This window comes from Cetorhinus maximus, chromosome 17 (genome assembly GCF_964194155.1).
Source record: "Cetorhinus maximus chromosome 17, sCetMax3.hap1.1, whole genome shotgun sequence".
In the NCBI taxonomy this organism is placed as follows: domain Eukaryota; kingdom Metazoa; phylum Chordata; class Chondrichthyes; order Lamniformes; family Cetorhinidae; genus Cetorhinus; species Cetorhinus maximus.
The window spans coordinates 92,810,636-92,832,177 of NC_135895.1; the positions used below are offsets into that span (position 1 = coordinate 92,810,636).

Below are 21,542 nucleotides of genomic sequence, written 5' to 3' on the forward strand. Positions count from 1 at the left end.
CACCAAGAAGTGACAGAATGATGCTAATGTAGACCGTGATTTAAAATTGAAGTGGTAAATCAATTTATCGAACAAGTAAATAAATAACATTGGCTGATCATTTTTCTTTTTTTGGTTGTTATTTTCTCTCCCTTATATCTTGTGTTTACACATACAGCAAGGCCCACAGTCTCCATCTCACTCTCCCCCCACCTGCTTCTCACTGACCCCCATCCCATCTCCAAATTCCCATTCTCATCTCTCTTTCCACATTCCCCTTTCCCAATTCCCAGTCACCCTTTCCCATTCCAGTCTCCTCTCACCTGTCTTCCTATTCCCCAGTCTCTCTCTCTCTCTCTCTCGCGCTCTCCGGTTACCATGGAGACGGGGCGGGCTCTGTTCAGTTCTCGCGAGCTGAGGCCGCTCTCGCTTCCTGCAGCCTGAGGCCGAGTGAAGAGGATCGGGGCAGTAGGAGGGAGGAACCGGAAGAAACACCACCCCCCCACCCCCGTTCGGCTGAGATACCACAGCCCGGGAGGGAAGGGGATAGGAAAGCCCCCTTACCGGCCGGCAGGGCTGCGCCTCGACTGAGGTTTGGGCAGAGCGAAGGCGGCGGAAGGTAAGGCTGGATCTGGGCGGGGAATCCGTGTGTAAACAACGGGAGGAGGAGGAGGTCCATCTTGTACATAACAACCCGGCTTCTCTCCACCCCGGTAGGGGGAGGCACACAGGGACTTACACCCCCCCCCCCCCCCCACAGAGACCTCTCCACCCCCCCCTGGGGGGTACAGAGACACTTCCGGGAGCACAGAGATCTCTCCATCCCCCCCCCCCCCCCCCGCCCCAGCGGTCACATCCGCATCGCCGTTATCCTGTGTTACTGGACCAGGCAGGCATAGAGTTTGTTGTAGGATTCACAATAATTTACACTGACATTTCTAAAATGGGGATCAGAGTCACTGGGCATCACTGTTCAGCACTTTGGGCTTCGACGACACCCACTGAATGAACCACGTCCATATATTACAGTAAATATTTGAACAGTGTGGACTGTCATGTGGAGAACCTGCTTTTATATAGCACCTTTCACAATGGCTTCGCTTCCTGCTCCTACACCATTACCTCTGGTGTCCCCCAAGGATCTATCCTTGACCCCCTCCTATCTCCAACATGCCCCTCGGCTACACCTTCTGAAAGCACAGTTTTAGTTTTCACATTGGTGCTGATGGCACCTCCCCCCCACCTCCTTCAACCTGTCCACTGTCTCTAAATTATTGGAGTCCCTCGCCAACATTCAGTACTGGAAGAGTGGAAATTTCTTCCAAGTATCTGGAAGACTGAAGCTACTGTCTTCATTTCCAGTCACAAGCACTGTTTTCTAGCCATCCCTCTCCCTGGCAACTGTCTGAGGTTTAATCAAACTGTTTGCAACCTTGTTGTCGTACTTGGTGCCAAGATGAGATTCTGATCACATCCATCCCATCACTGAGATTGCCTATTTCCACCTCTGTAACATCACCCAACTTTGCCCCATCTCAGCTCATCTGCTGTGGAAACCCTCATCCATGCCTCTAAAACTCCAATGCGCTCCTGTGGCCTTGCATCTTCCACCCTCCATAAACTTAAAGCTATCCAAAACTTTGCATTCCTGTGTCCTAAGTTGCATCAAGTCACATTCACCATCACTGCTGTGCTCTCTGACCTACACTGGTTCCCAACCTGACAAAGCCTTGATTATAAAATTCTCATCTTTGTTTTCAAATCCACCATGGCCTTGCCCCCCCCCTATTTCTCTGTCCCTTCCTTCAGCCTAACAACACTGCCATGATACCTGTGTTCCTCCAATCCTGGCGTCTTGCATGCCCAGTTTTAATCACTCCAGCATTGGCATCCAAGCCTTCAATCGCTTCAGCTCTGAGCTCTGGAATTCCCTCCCTGAACCTTCCCCCCCACCTTTACCTCACTTTCTTTCTTTAAGACGCTTCTTAAAAGCTACCTCTTTGACCAAACTTCTGAACATTTGCCCTAATGTCTCATTATCTTGCTCAATATTAAACTTTGCTTGATAATGTCCCTGTGAAGTGCCTTAGAATGTTTTATTACAAATAATGGTGCTATATAAATGCAAGTTGTTCACTATGCCAGGATGTCCCAGGGTGCTTTACAGTCAATGAAATATTTTGAAGTATAATCACTGTTGTAATGTAGGAAATGCAGCAGTCAATTTGTGCGCAGCATGGTCCCATAAACATAGTGACCAGATAATCTGTTTTAGTGATGTTTGTTGAAGGATATGTATTGGTAAGGAAACAGGCAGAAATCTGCACCTCTTTGAAATAGTGCCATGGGATTTTTTGAAAGAGGGAGATTTTAGTTTTGCCAATTTTTGTCCTGAAGGTGCTGACAATAATTGGAATATGGTTTCTGAGTGACTATTCTTGAGCCTGGTCAGTGAAGGTTGGCAAGCAGGTTGACTGTGGAGGACAACATAGCTGAGTCTAATTCTGTTTCACCTGACCTCCATGTGCATGCAATTCCTAGCAGGAGTTACTGAATCCATTGTAGGTCCGCTGGCAGGTTGTATCCCACCCTGTCCCACAAGTCCACGGACACTGAAACCAGATGTTAGCCTAATTGCTATTGCAAGTTAGGTCATTTGACTTAACTCAGACTAAGGATTGAAGCTAGGATTTTGTGATCTGCGTAGTTTTAACAGCTGTTGATGGAAGTGAACCTAATGTAGTAAATGTTCAGGTCAATTACGCTATGGTGTTTATGTATTATTACAAAGCAGATTCTGCTTTATAACAATGCAAAATGTGCAGAATAACAAGTCACACTAGTTACGGGTTTGGGAAGTGGGTGTGAGAGATCATCAGCAAGAGGTAGTCTGGTATTGCTTTGACTTTACACTATCTATAATATAACTGCAATTTTATTTGGAATTTAAAACTTGAAGATTTGAAAAGTATCACCTGAATTACCACAGTTGTCACTCGGCCCATTAAGTGTGCCCAGTGAATAATAAATATTGAATAAATATTGATAAGGTTCAATAATGGATCAGTGCAATAAAGTAGTGCAAGTGTTGAAAATGTAAAGAACCTGTGGACTACAGAATCATGATATGACAAGTGACTATCCCTGCAGCACCGAGACGGTTGTGCTACAGGCACCAATCATTCACAATTGCTTGTTGGGCATCACTCATTTTGACGCAGTTTGTATCACAGCTGAAGAGCTATAAGGTCTGAATTAAGTTGGATCCCGTTCCAAACAATGAGAAATTAAAGAAAGAAAGAAAGATTCGCTTTTATATACTGCGTTCAAGACCTCCGGACATGCCAAATTGCTGTACAGCTAATGAAATACTTTTGAAGTGTACTCATCTGTCGCAGATGCACCTGCTCATGACCTTATCAGTAGGAGTGGCCAATCCACAGTCCTTGTTAGAGACAAAGTCCTGCATTCAACCAGAGGATACCCTCCTTCGCATTGTGAGGCACTACCACCATGGTAAATGGGATGGATCCAAACAGATCTAGTAGCTCAGAACTGGACATCCTTGAGGCGCTGCGGGTCATCATCAGCAGATTTGTGTTCTACCACAATTTGACCTGGCATATCCCTCACTCTCTATCATTATCACATTATCATCGTGTTGGATCAGCACTTGCTCAATCAGGAGTGTAGATGAGCAGCTCAGAAGCAGCATTATGCATACTGAAAATGGGGTGCCAACCTGGTGAAGCTACAACACAGGACTACGTGCAGCATGCTGTAGATGCAACAAAATGATCCCACTGTCAACACACAAGATAAAAGCTCTGCAGTCCTGCCATATCTAGTCATGAATGGTGGTGGATAAATAAACAGCTAAGAAGAGGAAGAGGCTCCAAGGACATCTCCTTCCTGTTGTCAAGGCTGGTGAAAAGACAAGGCTGAAGTATTTGCAACCATCCTCAGCCAGAAGTGCCAAGTGGATGAAATGTCTCTGCTCACTCTTGAGATCACCACCATCACAGAAGCCAGTTTGCAGTCAATTTGATTCGCTCCACGCGATATCAAGAAACAGATGAGCAAAAAAGGTATGGGCCCTGACAACACTTCAGCTGGAGTGCTGAAGATTTGTGCTCCAGAACTAGATGTGCCTCAAGCCAAGCTGTTCTAGTACAGCTGCAACACTAGCATCTACCTGACAAAGTAGCAAATTCCCCAGGTATGTCTTGTCCACAAAAAGCAGGACCGATCCAATCCGGACAATTACTGCTCCATTAGCCTACCCTCAATCATCGGCACAATGATGGAAGGTGTCAACAACAGTGCTATCAAGTGACATCCGCCGACAAATAATCTGCTCATCAGAGTTCGGTTTGATTTCCACCAGGACCTCTTGTCTCCAAATCTCATCACAACGTTGATCCAATCATAGACAGAAGAGCTGAATTCCAGAGATGAGGTGAGAGTGCCTGCCTTGATACGAATGTGGCAACAAACAACCTTAGTAAAATTGAAGTCAGTGAGAATCAAAGAAAACACTTCACTGGCTGAGTTATACCTAGCACAAAGAAAGATGTTGTGGTTGATGGAGGCCAATCATCTCAGCTTCCAAAACATCGCTGCAGGAGTTCCTCAGGGTAGTGTTGAGGCCCAACTATCTTCAGCTGCTTCATCAGTGACTTTCCCTCCATCATAATGTCAGTAGTGGGACATTCATTGATGATTGCACAGTGTTCAGTACTATTTGCAGCTTCTCAGATACTGAAGCAGGAAATGCCTGCATGCAGCAAGATTTGGATAACATTCAGGCTTATGCTGATAAATGACAAGTAAAATTTGTACCACACGTGCCAGACAATGACCATCTCCAACAAGAGAATCTAACCAGCTCTCCTTTGACATCCAATGGCATTACCAATGCTGAATCCCCATAATAAACATCCTGGGGGCTACCATTGACCAAAAACTTAATTGGACCAGCCATAAAAATATAGTGGCCACAAGAGCAGGATCAGAGGCTGGGAATTCTGCGATGAGTAACTCACCTCCTCCTGACTTCCCAAAGATTGTCCACCATCTACAAGGCACAAGTCAGGAATATGATGGAGTACTCTCTACTTGCCTGGATGAGTGCAACTCCAACAACACTCAAGAAGCTTGTTACCATCCAGGACAAAGCAACCCATTTGTTCAGTATCCCATCTACCACATTAAACATTCACTCCTCCACCACTGGCGCACCATGGCAAACAGTGTAAACCATCTGTAAGATGCGCTATAGTAATTTGCTAAGGTTGTTTAACAGCACCTCTCAAACCCACAACCACCTCCATCTAGAAGGACAGAGGCAGCAGGTGCATAGGAGAGTTAGCATCTACAAGTTTCATACCATTTGGACTATGAGCTATATTACTGTTTTTTCTTCATTGCTATAGCACTATGGGTGAACCTACATGAGGACTGCAGCATTTCAAGAAGGAGGCTCAACATCATCATGTCAAAGGCAGTTGAATATGGGTAATAAATGCTGACCTTACCAGCAATTCCCACATCCCCTGAACAAATATCCGTCTCCAAATAAGCTGCTAAAAAAACAAGCCTTGAGGACTAAAAGACCATGATTACCGCATTTTCAGGGCTCTGAAAACATGTTAAATCTAAGAAAATAGTCCTGATTTGAAGTGAAATAATTTCTTTAGTTTCCAGTATTTTCCTAATTATTTTACTCTAACACTGTTTCCATCCTCTTCTGCATTTTTTTTCCATTGGCACTTTTTCTATTTTGTTAAAAGTTGACCATTGTATTCTTTTCCTTTGAAAGCATCTCATTCCCACACTAATGTGCCATCTGAACCATGTATGTACGGCATAATTAACATATGAGAGCTATATAATGAAATTATAACCTTTTGTATTCTTCAAACCAGGAAATGTAGTACTAGTGGTGTAAAGGGAAGTTTGTAGATGGAGCAGCAATCCTCCATTAATTCATTTACTATCTGTATCATCATAAGACCATAAGACATAGGAGCAGAAATTAGGCCATTCGGCCCATCGAGTCTGCTCCGCCATTCAATCATGGCTGATAGGTTTCTCAACCCCATTCTCCCGCCTTCTCCCCGTAACCTTTGATCCCCTTACCAATCAAGAACCTATCTATCTCGGTCTTAAATACACTCAATGACCTGGCCTCCACAGCCTTCTGTGACAATGAATTCCATAGATTCACCACTCTCTGGCTAAAGTTTCTCCTCATCTCTGTTCTAAAAGGTCTTCCCTTTACTCAGAGGCTGTGCCTTCGGGTCCTAGTCTCTCCTACTAATGGAAACATCTTCCCCACGTCCACTCTATTCAGGCCTTTCAGTATTCTGTAAGTTTCAATCAGATCCCCCCATATCCTTCTAAACTTCGAGTATAGACCCAGAGTCCTCAAACGTTCCTCATATGTTAAGCCTTTCATTCCTGGGATCGTTCTCGTGAACCTCCTCTGGACCCTCTCCAGGGCCAGAACATCCTTCCTGAGATATGGGGCCCAAAATTGCTCACAATGTTCTAAATGTGGTCTGACCAGAGCCTTATAAAGCCTCAGCAGCACATCCCTGCTTTTATATTCTAGTCGTCTCGAAATAAATGCCAACATTGCATTTGCCTTCCTAACTACCGACTCAACCTGCAAGTTAACCTTAAGAGAATCCTGGACTAGGACTCCCAAGTCCCTTTGCACTCCAGATTTCTGAATTCTCTCCCCATTTAGAAAATAGTCTATGCCTCTATTCTTCCTACCAAAGTGCATGACCTCACACTTGCCCACGTTGTATTCCATCTGCCACTTCTTTGCCCATTCTCCTAACCTGTCCAAATCCTTCTGCAGCCTCCCCGCCTCCTCAATACTACCTGTCCCTCCACCTATCTTTGTATCATCTGCAAACTTAGCCAGGATGCCCTCAGTTCCATCATCTAGATCATTAATGTATAAAGTGAAAAGTTGTGGTCCCAACACTGACCCTTGCGGAACTCCACTAGTCACCGGCCGCCATCCTGAGAAGGACCCCCTTATCCCCACTCTCTGCCTCCTGCCAGACAGCCAATCTTCTATCTATGCTAGTACGTTGCCTCTAACACCATGGGCTCTTATCTTACTGAGCAGCCTCCTGTGTGGCACCTTGTCAAAGGCCTTCTGGAAGTCCAAGTAGATAACATCCATACCTGTGGGTTTCACGACCCTACCAGTAGATATAATTCAGTGAGAGTTACCTTCCATAGAACAAAAAGTATATGTTCAAACCGATTAGAGGAATTCCAATACTGGTGCCCTAAGCCCTAGAAGATACCTGCAATAGTTAGTAATAGTAATGAGTGCTAAATGACAATGTTTCTAACGTGGGCAAAATGGTCCAAACATACATTGCACTCAACAGCAGCTCTATCAGAAACAGATACAGGATATGGTGCTGACAAAACTCCCCAAGTTGATCCAGCATCCCAGTGTGTGTACGTAATGAGTAAGGGCCTAAACCTGCGGGTAAAAATAGCAAGGCCAAACACCCCAATTTCCTCCCCCAAAACTGACACTATAGCACAAAATTAAAAACCTCCCAGAACTAATAGAGCAGGCAACTCAAAATAACAAAGCACTCCACATCTTTATATTACCAAAGTCAGCATGTCTGTTTCACCTGCTATTGAGAATTCCCACCTTTAATATATCCATCTCTAACTGTACTGCTTGTGTGAAACCCTTTACTTGTATCATCTGTTAAATATGATAGCAAGCCATTTTGCACAATCCGGCCATTGGGTGGGCTTTCCCCACAAATCACTCAAAATGCCCTCTGAAAATCTTTCAACTGAAAATTTTCTGAGTTTTTTTCCTCTTTGCTTGGTAACTGAAACCTGATTGGTCAATGTAACTGGTGGCATGCTCCAGGTTAACTGCATTATATATGAATTAATAATATGGACATGGGCTCGCCACCAACATTTGACAACAGATTGGAGTAGTTTGCAGTTTTGTAGCAAATGCAGTTCCCAGTTGGCTGCGGTGTTTTATGATTGGTAAAGGGAACAAAAAAGTATTCAGAAGCTCCGGAAAATCTATCGGGCTAAGCTACACATCTGTTTCTAAGTGTGCAGATAAAGCCTGCTTTAAGTCTTGCCATTTGCATTAGGCCTTAAATAAGGCTTATATAATTCAGTGTTTCAGTGATCTGTATGAGGTACTGGTTGTGCCACAATGGTGTACAACACAGAAAGAGGATATTCTGGGATATTCAGCTCACTGAGTCTGTGCCAGCTGTTTAGAGCAATGCAGAACTAATCCGACTGTCCTGTTTTCTTCCCCATAGCCTTGTATCTTCCTCACCTTCTAATATTTATCCAATTTATTACTTAAAAGGTGAATGGTGTCCACCTCAACTACACCATGTAGCAAAGCATTCCATGCTCCAGCCATACGCTGTAAAGAAATTTCTCCTCACTTCTCTCCTCACTCCATTTTAAACAAACTACTCTTATTACAGATACACCAACCAGAGGAAATGGTGTCTCACCATTCACTCTGTCAGAACACACTTTGTAATTTGAAAAGCCTTTATTAAATCTCCTCCTAGCTTTCCCAGCTTCAGTGGAAATCATCCAAGTATTTCACAACTTTTCTCAAACTGTTGTTTCCCAGTCTTGGCATCATCTTGGTGATTGTACACTGTCTGTGGCTTTAGTGTCCTTCTATAATGCTGTGGCCAGAACACCACACAGTACTCTAACTGTGGCCTCATCAGTCCTTATCCATTTGCATCATTACATCTTGAACTCAATCCCCTGTATAACCTGCTGTAGAAAGGATATGGCTGGCATTCAGAAGGTACAATTTATATGACCTTGGATCATACTGGAGATTCAGGAAGGGGTGGGGAGGAGACAACAAAAATTGAGAGCTATGATATCAAAGATAACGAAGGAATAGTGGATCCTGATCTTGTATTAAGTATGGTAAAATTTGGCTTTAGTGTTAGAATGTGGTAACCAGGAAACTAGTCAAACTTGTAGTTGTTAAGGTAGAATTATAAAATCATGCAGCACAAAAATGATATTTTGTGGCTTATCACTCCAGCTATCCAATTAGTTCTGCTCATTCCCCGTACCCCTGCAAAATTTTCCTTTTAAGTGTGTGTCTAATTCACTTTTGAAAGTTACTGTTGAATCTGTTTCCGCCATCCTTTCAGGCAGTGCCTTCCACATCATAGCTACTCGCTTTGTAAAATCAAAACCAAAAATATTTTTGCAGCATCATTCTAACCATCTGGATCTTTTTAGTATTTTTAAGTTGTTGATTACATTTTCAGACAGCATACGTTCTGTGGACTTTAATGGTATGGCATCCCATGTGCTTTAGAAGGATTAAATGAGATTTTAAAAATGGAATCTGCACTGAATGGTGCATTGATTTCAGACAATGGCTTTAGCTCCTGGATCCAGTCCAGCCCATAGGATGAAAGTTACCTTCGTCTTCTGGTTGTAAGGGTCAGATCAGTAATGAAAACCTCTGTATGCCAGCTCTATAGGTTCTAATATGAAATTAATTAGCAAGTGGACTTGCCCTTAATTTGACACTAATTGACATTCTCACTTGAGATCATAGGATGTCTCATGTTGCAAAGGAAACTGTTGAACTGGCACAGTAAAGGGTGTGCTTCTAAAGTTGGGACTGAGGCATCTTGTTAGCCTACAGCATAGAGAACTTTGATCTGCATCTGAACTTTGCTACTTGTTGTTTTTCTTCATTCTTTCATGGGAGGTGTACGTCGCTGGCAAGGCCAGCATTTGTTGCCCATCCCTAGTTGCCCTTGAGAACTGAGTGGCTTACTAGACCATTTCAGAGAACAGTTAAGAGTCAACCACATTGCTGTGGGTCTGGTTTCACATGTAGGCCAGACCAGGTAAGAACGGCAGATTTCCTTCCCTAAAGGACATGAGTGAACCAGATGGGTTTTTACAACAATCTTTGATATTTTCATGATCAACATTGAACTAGCTTTATATTCCAGGTTTATTAATTGAATTTAAGTTCCACGAGCTGCCGTGGTGGTGGGATTTGAAGTCATGTCCCCCGAGCACTATCCTGGGCCTCAGGATTACTAGTCCAATGACATTCCACTACGCCACCGTCTTCCACAAAGATGGAATATTTCCATGCCCCAAGATGTGATCAACTCAATATTATTCCAACTGTAAGACTGTTTTTAAATTGTTCAATCCTTTGTACAACTTTTTGTAGCATCAGTAATAGATGGTACCTTATGCATTGCAGGCTTCAGTTACTATACCTCCTTATGGCCTACATGACTACTTCAAACTGCTACTTGTAAAACTGCAGTTTTGTTTTAAAGATTGAAATAATAGTTGTGAGGTACTTATAAAGTATTGGTCAAAGATAGTTACAATATTCATGGATTCCAATGACTCTTGGTTCAGAAAATCTATCATTAATCTGAAATTGCAGTAAGTTGGATTTCATCAGATATTGTAACATAATTTTTTACATTTGAATAATGTTCAGATGTTTAAGATTCAAAAGGAAAATAATATGTGAAGAGTTTGCACAAGAATGTGTTTTTCAGTCCATTGTGGAGTCTCACTTGGAGCTGGTGTACTTGGTCACCACCTTTGTCCCTTACAACACGGCGTGCTTGGCCAGTTCCCCGGGCAGCAGAAGGCGCACAGCCGCCTGGATTTCCCGGGAGCTGATGTTGCTGCACTTGTTGTAATGGGCCAAGCGGGAAGCCTCACCCGTGATGTACTCGAAAATATAGTTGATGAATGAGCTCATAATGCTCATGGCCTTGGAGGAGATTCCGATGTCAGCGTCAACCTGTTTCATCGCTTTGTAGATGTAGACGGAGTAACTCTCCTTCCTCGGCCTTCGCCGCTTCTTCCCGCCCTTTGCAGCCGGTTTCTTTAAGGCTTTCTTGGCTCCCTTCCTGGGAGCTGGTTTCTTCTCATCAACCATCTTCAATGATCTCTCAAACTGCTTGCTCACTGAATTAATATGGTTATTGAGTTTACACAAGGCTGACATCTGTCCAAGCAAACTACTGTCCTCATTTCAGTATGGCATTGATTTTCCTGTTAAATACCCCCTCATCCCACACCCTCGAAACATAAGGCGAAAAATAAGGCTTTCCTTAAGCTCCTATCCTCTGGGAAAAACTGTACCAAGACATGAGAATAATGTTTCCCTGCTTTTCAGGCTTAACTGATTCAGCCTGACTAAGATTTGGAGACAATTTTAACCTAATTTGTTTGTCGGGACACTGGTGGAAACAAGTGTAATGCTGCTTTTACACCCCGTTCGGTTTTGCTGTCCATTGAAGTCAAGACAGAATGATATTGTGCAGAGTGTCAAACCAGTGTTCCACCAGGCCCATAGGATTCCCAACCAGTGAGTTAGTGTAAAGTTACCCCCTTGGATTCTACAATCATTTTCCCATGGTGATAAAACTCAGAAAGCAGTACGCTCTAAAAATGGTCTGTGACACACCTTTCTCTGTGTTGCATGATGCTCTTGTCTAATAGCTTGGTGGATTTCTGTTAATGGTCCTTTCATTCAACTGTAAGGCTCATTTTTCACAAAGGATTTCTCATTTTTGTACAAATGAAGTATTGAAAGTACTGTAACTTTTGGGCAGGCAAATAAGACAGAGAATAAAATTTCCCCTGCTTGGACCTTCCCTCCACTTACTAATCAGGACTCCTGGAGTTATCAATGGCAAAGATTGAGTGGAGAGGACAAATTGGAGTGTGAAAAGTCAGAAAGATAATGACCACTTTTCAGCCTGAATTGCTGAATTTGTGAGCAGTACAGTGGCTGAGGGGACACAGCAGATCCAGAAGGTAACTTTTTTGGAGTCGTTATTTTGATAAAAGTACCTCACTCAAGTAATGATAATGCTTGGATTCACTAAAAAAAAAACCTTTGGGCAAGTGGAATTATTAATGAAACACCCGATTGGCCACATAAAAAAATTGTGTAAAGTGATCTTTTTTAAAGAACTGACACAGACATGATGGCTGAATGACCTATCTGTGCTGTATGCCACCACCAGCCCAGTGGTAATGCTCACTGCTCCTGAGTCTGAAGGTTATGGGTTCCAGCCCCACTCCAGGACTAGGGTAGATAATCTAGACTGACATTCCAGTCCAGTGCAAAGGGAGTGCTACATATATGGATGCGTTGTCTTTCAGATGAGATGTCAAACCAAGGCCCCTGTCCGCCTATTTGCAGAAGAGAAGGATGTTTCTCCTTTGCTTTGGCCAACATTCATTCTTCAATAAGGCAAAAAAATGTTTTCTAGTCATTTAATTCATTATGAGACCTTGTGGGGAAATTGTTGCATTTGCCTATGAAACATGGTTACATTTCGAAAAGCTTTTATTGGCAATGAATGCTTAGGAATGCCTTGAGGAGGCAAGTGAGAGGCACTACATAAAGTTCTTTAGTTCTAGATATAATGTTTTGTTAAATAAATTGCAGTCAAATGCTAGCCTAAGTAGGCATTTTTAAATGAGTTAATTGATCTTTTGCTTGGTTACATTCCACCCTATGGGCAAAGTTTGGAACTAAATACCATTTTTAAGTTCTTTTGGATAAAAGCATTTTGTCAGCAGTTTGCTATCCATCATTGTATTAATTCTGTTTCTGTCCACTTGGCTGATTTCTTTGACAGAATTCTATCAATCAAATTTTCTAGATATGCTGTTCTTCTGTTTAAGTCTTGTTTCTGCTCAAATAAAGCTATTTCACTTTGCATAGAAACATTAGTGGTATTCTGACCTTTCCAATTGTCTTGGTCAGCTGGTTCATTTTCTAACTTTAGTGATAATTTGTGTTGAACATCGATTAACTCAAAAGATCTGAATTCCAAGTGGCATATCTGATCAGTTTATTACTTCTAAGTAGCCTGGACTATTAGGCTCAAGAATAGGGATCAACGTGAACCATGTCAATTCTCAAACTGAAATTTTGTTTACGAGACAAAAAATCAAGAATTCATCTATATTTAGAGAAGGCCACATCTCATCAAATGCAGCAACTGTTTAATGACAGATATTAACATTACATTTAGCAATAGAGGAATCTGTTTTTTAGAACTGACCAGGTAGACTGCAATGCCCTGTGCATTTCTACACTCCAGCTAGGGAAGATGAAGCAAGATTAAGTGGGAAGGATATCTTGGGATAGTGGGATTGTCTTATGAGGGGAGACTGGGCCTGTATTCTTTAGCGTTTAGAAGAATGAGAGGTGACCTCATTGAAACATACAAAACTCCTACAGGGCTTGACAAGGTAGATGCAGGATGTTTCCCCTGGCTGGGGTACCTAGAGCCAGTGGACACAGTTTCAGAATAAGGGGTAGGGCATTTAGGACTGAGATGAGGAGGAATTTCTCACTCAGGGTGGTAAATCTTTAGAATTCTCTACCCCAGAGGGCTATGGAGGCTCAGTATTTGAGTTTGTTCAAGACAGTGATTGATAGATGTATAGATAGTGAAGACATCAAGGCAGCGAGGAAAATGGCATTGAGCTGGAAGATCAGCTGTGACCTAATTGAATGACAGAGCAGGCTCGAGGGGCTGAATGGCTTACTCCTGCTCCTATTTTCTGTGTTCCTATGTCCCTATCTCCATGCGAAATCCCTCTATTGAAAAGAAACTATGTTTTAGTTTGCAGACTTTTCAATTTGCAAGATCTCCTGTGAAGGGATTTGCTCTGGTAACCAGAAAACTTTCTTTACCACCACATTATTTCTTCAGAATTTCACCATAAAACTAGGCCTTCTGGCTGGGAAGGGAGAAGGTTAGCAGGATTGTGTTGTGTGATATGGAATATAATTCCATCATATTGATAAAGGATTTTGCTCCCTTCTATAACTTTCACAAAATTGGCGTATTTAGCATTTATCCTTAAAAAATTTTAGCAGACGTATGATGCACCTTTCTGAATGATACTATAAATGCAGTAAAGGGCCATCTGATTCTTTTCAAATGCATAATCGCTATTAATCGATCCAAATATTTTTAACTATTTATTTGTAGGGCCAGTGCATACAACAGAACCTCTTTGATTTAAGGTTTCATTTTTATATGGTGGTGTTTTGTGGACTTATGAAGAGCTCAAGTAAATTGTGGAAAACCTATGTTGCAATCTTGCTTGTAAAAGATTGTTCCTGCTCTGCTGAGCTTCCATTGATGATGCTAAATTAGAACCATATATTTTGTGTTTAGAACTTGCACACAAAAACAATTTCAAAGCTGGGTCTCAAGTTCAGTTATTAAAAAAATTCACTGTGCCAGTAGCTGCAATACTTTCTTTCCTTCACCTGTTTTCCTGTTTCACAGTATTAAGCAGCAACAAACAATATTAATAAATAAGGTTGAGAGTATGGTGCACACAACATTGATCAAGCCCCATTTGGAGTGCGATGTGCTCAATTCTGGGCACCACATGTCAGGAGGAATATATTAGCCTTTGAGGGGATACATTACGAGGGCAGGTTGCATAAATTTGCCTTGTATTCAGTTGAATGTAGACATTTTTAAGGTAAGGATATCAAGGGATATGGAGTAAACGGGGGGGAATAGAATTAAGGTGCAGGTCAGTCACAATGTAATTGAATGGTGGAGCAGACCCAAGGCCTTTTTTTAATTCATTCATGGGATGTGGGCATTGCTGGCTAGGCAGCCTTTCTTGCCCATCCCTAATTGCCCTTGAGAAGGTGGTGGTGAGCTGCCTTCTTGATCTACTGCAGTCCATGTGTGTAGGTACACCCACAGTGCTGTTAGGAAGGGAGTTCCAGGATTTTGACCCAGCAACAGTGAAAGAATGATGATATAGTTCCAAGTCAGGATGGTGAGTGGCTTAGAAAGGAACTGGTGGTGTTCCCATGTATCTGCTGCCCTTGTCCTTCTAGATGGTAGTGGTCGTGGGTTTGGAAGGTGCTGTCTAAGGATGCTTGGTGAGTTCCTGCAGTACATCTTTGTAGATGGTATACACGGCTGCCATTGTGCGTCGGTGGTGGAGGGCGTGAATGTTTGTGGATGGGGTGCCAACCAAGTGGGCTGCTTTGCCCTGGATGGTGTCAAGTAGCTTGAGTTTTGTTGTATTGGCACTCATTCATCCAGGCAAATGGAGAGTATTCCACCACATTCCTGAATTGTGCCTCGTAGATGGTGGACAGGCTTTGGGAAGTTAGGAGGTGAGTTACTCGCCACAGGATTCCTAACCTCTGACTTGCTCTTGTAGCCACAGTAGTTATATGGCTGGTCCAGTTCAGTTTCTGGTCAATGGTAACCACCAGGATGTTGACAGTGGGGCGATTCAGTGATGGTAATGCCATTGAATGTCATGGGGTGATGGTTAGATTCTCTCTTGTTGGAGATGGCTATTGCCTGACACTTGTGTGGCATGAATGTTACTTGCCATTTGTCAGCCTAAGCCTAGATATTGTCCAGGTCTCGCTGCATTTGGTCCTGGAGTGCTTCAGTCTGAATGGCTTACTCCCGGTTCTAGTACATGCCATTAACATTACTCTTTTATATGTCCTAGGTTGAACATTTGTTGTGCTTCAGACCGAAGCGATCAAATTCCATCAGGCAATAATCATGCCGCCTAAATTTAAGCGACATTTAAATGATGACGACGTGACAGGTTCCATAAGAAGTGAAAGGGTGAGTAAAACTTTTTACTATTAGTGCTGTAAATAGCAGATTAAGCAATGTTATAAACAAACTATTTGGGGTGTTTTGAATAGGATTGTTTTGTATTCCACCCTCTGGAATCCTGCATTAAGGGGAGGTGGTGACAGAGTGGTATTGTCACTGACTAATATTCCAGAGACCCAGAGTAATGCCCTTGGGAGCCGGGTTCGAATTCTGCCACGGTAGATGGTGAAATTTGAATTCATTAAAAATCTGGAATTAAAAAGTCTGACGATGACCATGAAACCATTGCTGGTTGCTGTAAAAACCCATCTGATTCACTAATGTCCTTTAGGGAAGGAAACCTGTAGTCCTTACCTCGTCTGGCCTACATGTGATTCCAGGCCCACACAATGTGGTTGACTCTTAAAATGCCCCCTGAAACAAGGGCAATTAGGGATGGGCAATAGATGCTGGCCTAGGCAGCGACGACCACATGTAAAAAAAATTGTATCATGGAAGAGTCAACAGACACTAACACTTTGCAGTCTCCATTTTAAAAAGGGACTTTTGTCCCGATTGACTCTGCAGAAGTTGAATTGTGCACAGTAGCACCTGAGTGACAGTTCAGATTTGTGATTTTGCTGAGCCTCAACAGCTGACATGCCATTGTATTGATCAAAGCTTTCCCGTTACTTCTGACCACTTTCTGCAATGCACTCATTATGCACTAATTATTAAAGGCATGATTAATTCCTCACTTGAGCCCATGTGGTGATGTCAATAATATTTTGAAAGTTACCAAATTTCACCATCCATGATTTGGAGACTGTTAGCATTTTACATAGATCTTCTGGAAAGTGTGGATGTTCGATGAGATTGGAACAGGCTTGACTGTAGGGTCTCTGTGTTTGAATAACCTGCAAGTGGTTAATGTCTAGGCTATGATGCATAAAAAGGCAACGATGACGGAACCTTACATTTACAAAAGACTTTTTTAATGTAAAGGAATGTTTCACAAAGGTTTTGGTTGGTGTCTTTCCATCTGCAAGGGATGATGGGAATCCAACCTCCAAGCCGTGATGCCAGATGAGATCATCTGCTGCACTTCTTTTGATGGCTGAACATGCCGATTCTGGAAAGGCAAAATCTGTCACAATGCCACACGTAAAATTGTCCCTTGCCAGGGGTGTGGGATGATCTCTGCTGATATCTTGTTTGCAGAGTTGGCATCTGCTTTGGAGTTTCGAAAGCCACATGTCGTGGTGGTGGTGAACTTCTGCTCACAACTGGAGTTGTCATTTGCATCGCTTGCCAGCTAGTTTCCCATTTGTTGTGATTGATGTTAAGGGCTTTCATGTCTCTTTTGACAATCCTTGAATTGGAGTTTTGTGCACTCTGCTGGTTTCTTGGCATAGACTACTTCCTCTCTAGCATGCCTTTCGGGATTTGGCAATCTTCCATCCTGTGCCCATGCCCAACCCAGCGAAACCGCCTTGTTTGGATAGTGTTAACATGTTTAGCACGTTTGTCCTAGAAAGTACCGTTTCATTGGTGACTACGCCTTTCCATATGATGCTAAGGATGTGTCATAGACACTGGAGATAGAAGCTATTGAGCCTTTGTACTTGGTAGGTGTGAGTTGCCCAGGCTTTGCCACCATACAGCAATGTGCTGAGGATACGGGCCTTGTAAATAAGCATCTTGGCCCTGCAGGATAGTTTGTTGTTTTTCCATGCCCGTTTTGTTAGTCAGTCAAAGTTAGTGACTGTCTTTCTAATGTGTGTGCTTAGCTTTTCGTCAAGAGGCAGGTTGTCTGTCACCGTAAATCCAAGAATTTGCTGACTGCTTCCAGTGGTGCGCTGTTCGGTGTGGGCGGAGACGGAGTTGTAACAATACGCTTCACAACGTAAGGGAAATATAGACGGATCTGAAAGGCAGTGATTAAGATGTGACCAAAAACTTGATTGAAAAGATAGATCGTAAGGATATTGAACACGGTGAGACAGAAGATTTTAGGGAAGGACCTATAGAGAGTAGAACTAAGGTGGTTTGTCACCCATAAAGAGAGGGAAGGAGGACAGGCTGAACATCAGGCTGGACAAAGAAATTTAAGGAGAAAATGTAGTGGCTGGAGGATATTGGAGAGAGAGAGGGTAAGACAGGGTGACAGAGGATGACTAGTGCCCATGTAGATGTAGCCCTGACTGAGTCAGCATTGTTTATTGAGCTTGGTTGCTAATTTTAATGTACTTTTAATTTGATTCGGAAATATTATTGTAGTGTAACAAGAACAGGCACTATAGTTTCTGAATTGATTTTATAAGTTGTATCTCTCCAAAATGCCTTGACCTTGTTGTTAATTGGTAGATTATTTATTGCCTTGTAAATTTTGAAATGCTGATTTATGTGTGTTGGTGATCTATATTGGCGAAACTTTAAGTTCAGTCTGTTCCTTCCTCAGGCTAAAATGGTCATCCATTAATATCTTCTGTCAGATTTTTGTATTTAAAAATTAAATCCATATTTATTGACAACAGTAAAGAATTAAAAAAATACTTTGGCTGCAGAAACCCTTTTGTTGGTTTCATTCCAGACACCTTTTACTATCATCCAATGTAAAAGGTTCACTTGTGAATAGAAATGTGATCTTATGCACTCAGTAACCTTGAATATTGTGCTGCAGGTGAATCATGAATTTTCTTATCATTACTGGATAGAATGTCTCCCTGTTACATTGGATCCTCCTCCTCCAGATTCCATGCCCTAAGAGGGCATTGGTGACCATGGACTTCCATTGGATTGGTACACGGTTATGCTTAGCAACATGCAGTGACTTGCCTCCTGCAGTATGGCTGACCGGGAAACTCTCCTGCTCTTGCCATCTGCCATCAGGCTTATTGCAAGGAATTACAGGCTGATAATCAACCTGTTTGACCACAATATGAATGCACCTTCCATGGCTATCAAATCCTGAAGTGGGACTTGAACTTCTGGCCATTGTTTGCCTGAGCTTCTGTCCCAGAGGTAGGGACGCTACCACAAGACCTCCATACTACATTAGATAGTGAACAATAAAAATGTCAATCATTACATGGGTTTATTCATAAATAGATTTATTTACAGGAACAGTAATGTAAGGAAAACAGAACAAATTTAAATAGAGCAGACTTGAGTGTGTTTACAAAGAGTTAAACACACATACCAAATCAGTTGAGATCCTTTACAAACCTTTGGCTGACAAGCTACCTTATTAGAAGGAAATAATAACAGTTTTATTTCTCTGAATATAGCCCTTGGAAGAATAACCTATTGAGTTGTATTACCAGCATTGTAACTCCTGCTGCCGACTAGAAGTACAGCAGGAACAGTTTTGCACGCACACCCCACCCACGTTGCGGCTGCTGGCACATGCGCAGCTGTTCTTGATGGCGGCAGCAGGGTGGAATTTTTCTGTCTCGGAATGACTATGTGAAATCTGGTTTTGTAAAGCTGCCTATTTACATCACCATTGAATGAGTGCTGATGCTGTGATTGGCAGTGGATGTATTATTAAAGCTCTGCAATGATATCAAGGTAGAAAAATGGCTGCATCTAAAGCGGGATCAAACTCTGCCCCCCCAAACAAACACACACACATACACACACACACCAATTAACTTGCCACAATCCATAATAAATCAGACTATGAAAATAAAACAAAATAAATGAGTTTATTGAAATGCTATTTTTTTCCGCAGCATGTTAAGGCATTGTTCAGGGAACCCCTCACAGCCCGGGTAGCTCAGCTGGATAATAATTGGACTCTTAATTCCAGGGACATTTTGAATCCTACATGAGATAATACATTAAGTATTTTATTCAAAATACTTCTTTATTGACTTTTACCAAAAAAATGACAATTCTCCACAGTCTCTGAGTTCATTGAAAGTTGGGAATCTCATTTACTGAAATTTCCTGATTATATCTCTGCATCATTCACTGAAACGTTAAAAGCATGTTTTATAGAGGGAACAGTTGATAAATGATAGATAAAATGAATACAAGAACTTGCAGTTGGTTAAGGACTGCAGAGTATTTTTAGTCTGTGTCAAGCCAACTTGTTCGTTTTAATGCAGCAGTTGACACTGACACTGCATGTGCAGGAAATGCCCCCCTTAGCATTGCAGCACAAATAAACACAGACCATTACAAACCTTGCTCCATTCCCAGCAAGTGAGGGGGAAAAAAAATCTGCTGATAGAAGGAGCATAATTTTAAATGCATAAAACTCTTTGATCTTCAAATGCAGGAATTTTTTCCAATCTGAGACAAGTAATCTACATGAATGATGTCAACACTGTTCACAATCTATATGTGCAAAGGTACAAACAATGACAGCTTATCACTGTTTGGATGGTTTCACATAAATGACTCTCTTTTGAATGGCCTGGCTGACTGGGTTTGCCTCTAGTAATACAAAGATACTCATGTCTCTTCAAAGGGCTGCTTTCGACCTTTTTGTCTTGTTGGACAATATGTTTTGAGTGTGCTATTTTAAAACTAATCTTTGGCTGTTTTTAAATGACAGCGTAGTTCTCCCCTATTTAGGTTTTTAATATGCTGTCGGTTGCCCGCACAGCTTAATGACTTTATGATGTCACAACAGAAATAACAGAGGCGTTTGTCATGCTATGCTGTCTTCAGTTACATCATGGCTTTGCCACTGCCTTTCAGCTCATTTCTGTTTTTGTGGCATTACTGGAGCAGAATGTCTGCTGTGTTTCCCATGTAATAGCAGTCCCTTCACTCAACAAGGGTCACTGGAAAATGACCGGTAGCAACCCCTCCTCAAGCCTGATGGTAGATACTGAGGTCAGTTGGAGTTCCCTAGCTGAGATTTACATAAAATGAGGATCAAAATTTCCTGATCTGTTTACCTCAGCATCCATTGCACCTGAACTATTAAGGATATGTTAAACAGGTCTGCTACCATAGAATTACCTCTGGCAGATCTTTTTTAAAAAATTCTCGTAGTCATAAAGTTATTCTGAAAAATAAATGTACATTTTGCATTAACCCCAAGATATTTTTTGCTTCATGCAACGATCTAAAAATGGTGAACTTATGTAATGGTCTGTGTAGCTGTTGAAAACACTCCCCCTGCTGACCAATTAGTGAAACCGCATACAATTCATTTTTTGCAATCTGTTATGCATCTAAGGTTTTACAAGGGCCCTCACCTGGAATAGCTGTATGGAATGCAAAAATCTTATTCAAGTGCTCAATGTGTTTGGCAAAGACAGATTTCACCCCCTCCACCCCCCACTAGAGAAAAGATAATCAAAAGCAAAATCAAATGCAATTAGTGTTGATCAGTTAATTTCAGAAAATTTGTAATTTTAGAGCTTGTCATCTCTGATCAGATACATTTTTTTGGAAATAAGCAGCAAGGAAAAAGATGGGTGATTGAATTTATTTTCATTTACATTGGGAAGTATCTGACCTGCGTTTACTTCCTTTTCATAACTTGAGTAGCAAGACAGTGAGGAGGAGAAAACCAAACTATCACTTTACTGCCCAATCAAGCTGCAGTATCTGCTAATCAGGCATTTTCATTTGGAGTTAAAGCACCTTATATAGTCTTCACTTGTGATTTCATCCCCCACCCCGCTTCTGTGTTTTCTATACATTGCTCTTTTATTGTATCAAGATAATGTTTAAATTTAATAAATCCCAATTAAACAACAAATATCAGTCAAAGAGTTGCAAATAATTTCACTCTTGTCATGTTGCTAAAATATGCAAACCATTTGAGTTTTGCTGTAATGGTTCATGATGTCATTAGACGTGCTTGATTGAATTTGATGGTTTTGCAACCATCTCCCACGC

At 41.9% G+C, this 21,542-nt stretch overlaps 1 protein-coding gene across 2 annotated transcripts in view; it reads left to right on the forward strand.

Moving 5' to 3' along the window:
- The first annotated feature begins 410 nt into the window (after positions 1-410).
- vamp4 (vesicle-associated membrane protein 4) overlaps positions 411-21,542 on the forward strand; it is a 78,047-nt gene continuing 56,915 nt past the window's right edge. The window contains exons 1-2 of one of the 2 annotated variants that reach the window (XM_078561583.1): positions 411-598; positions 15,580-15,701. In XM_078561583.1, coding sequence (XP_078417709.1) covers positions 15,636-15,701 — 66 coding nt within the window. In that variant the 5' untranslated portion in view covers positions 411-598; positions 15,580-15,635. The remainder of the gene's footprint in view (positions 599-15,579; positions 15,702-21,542) is intronic. The other variant, XM_078561584.1, reaches the window with a different exon arrangement.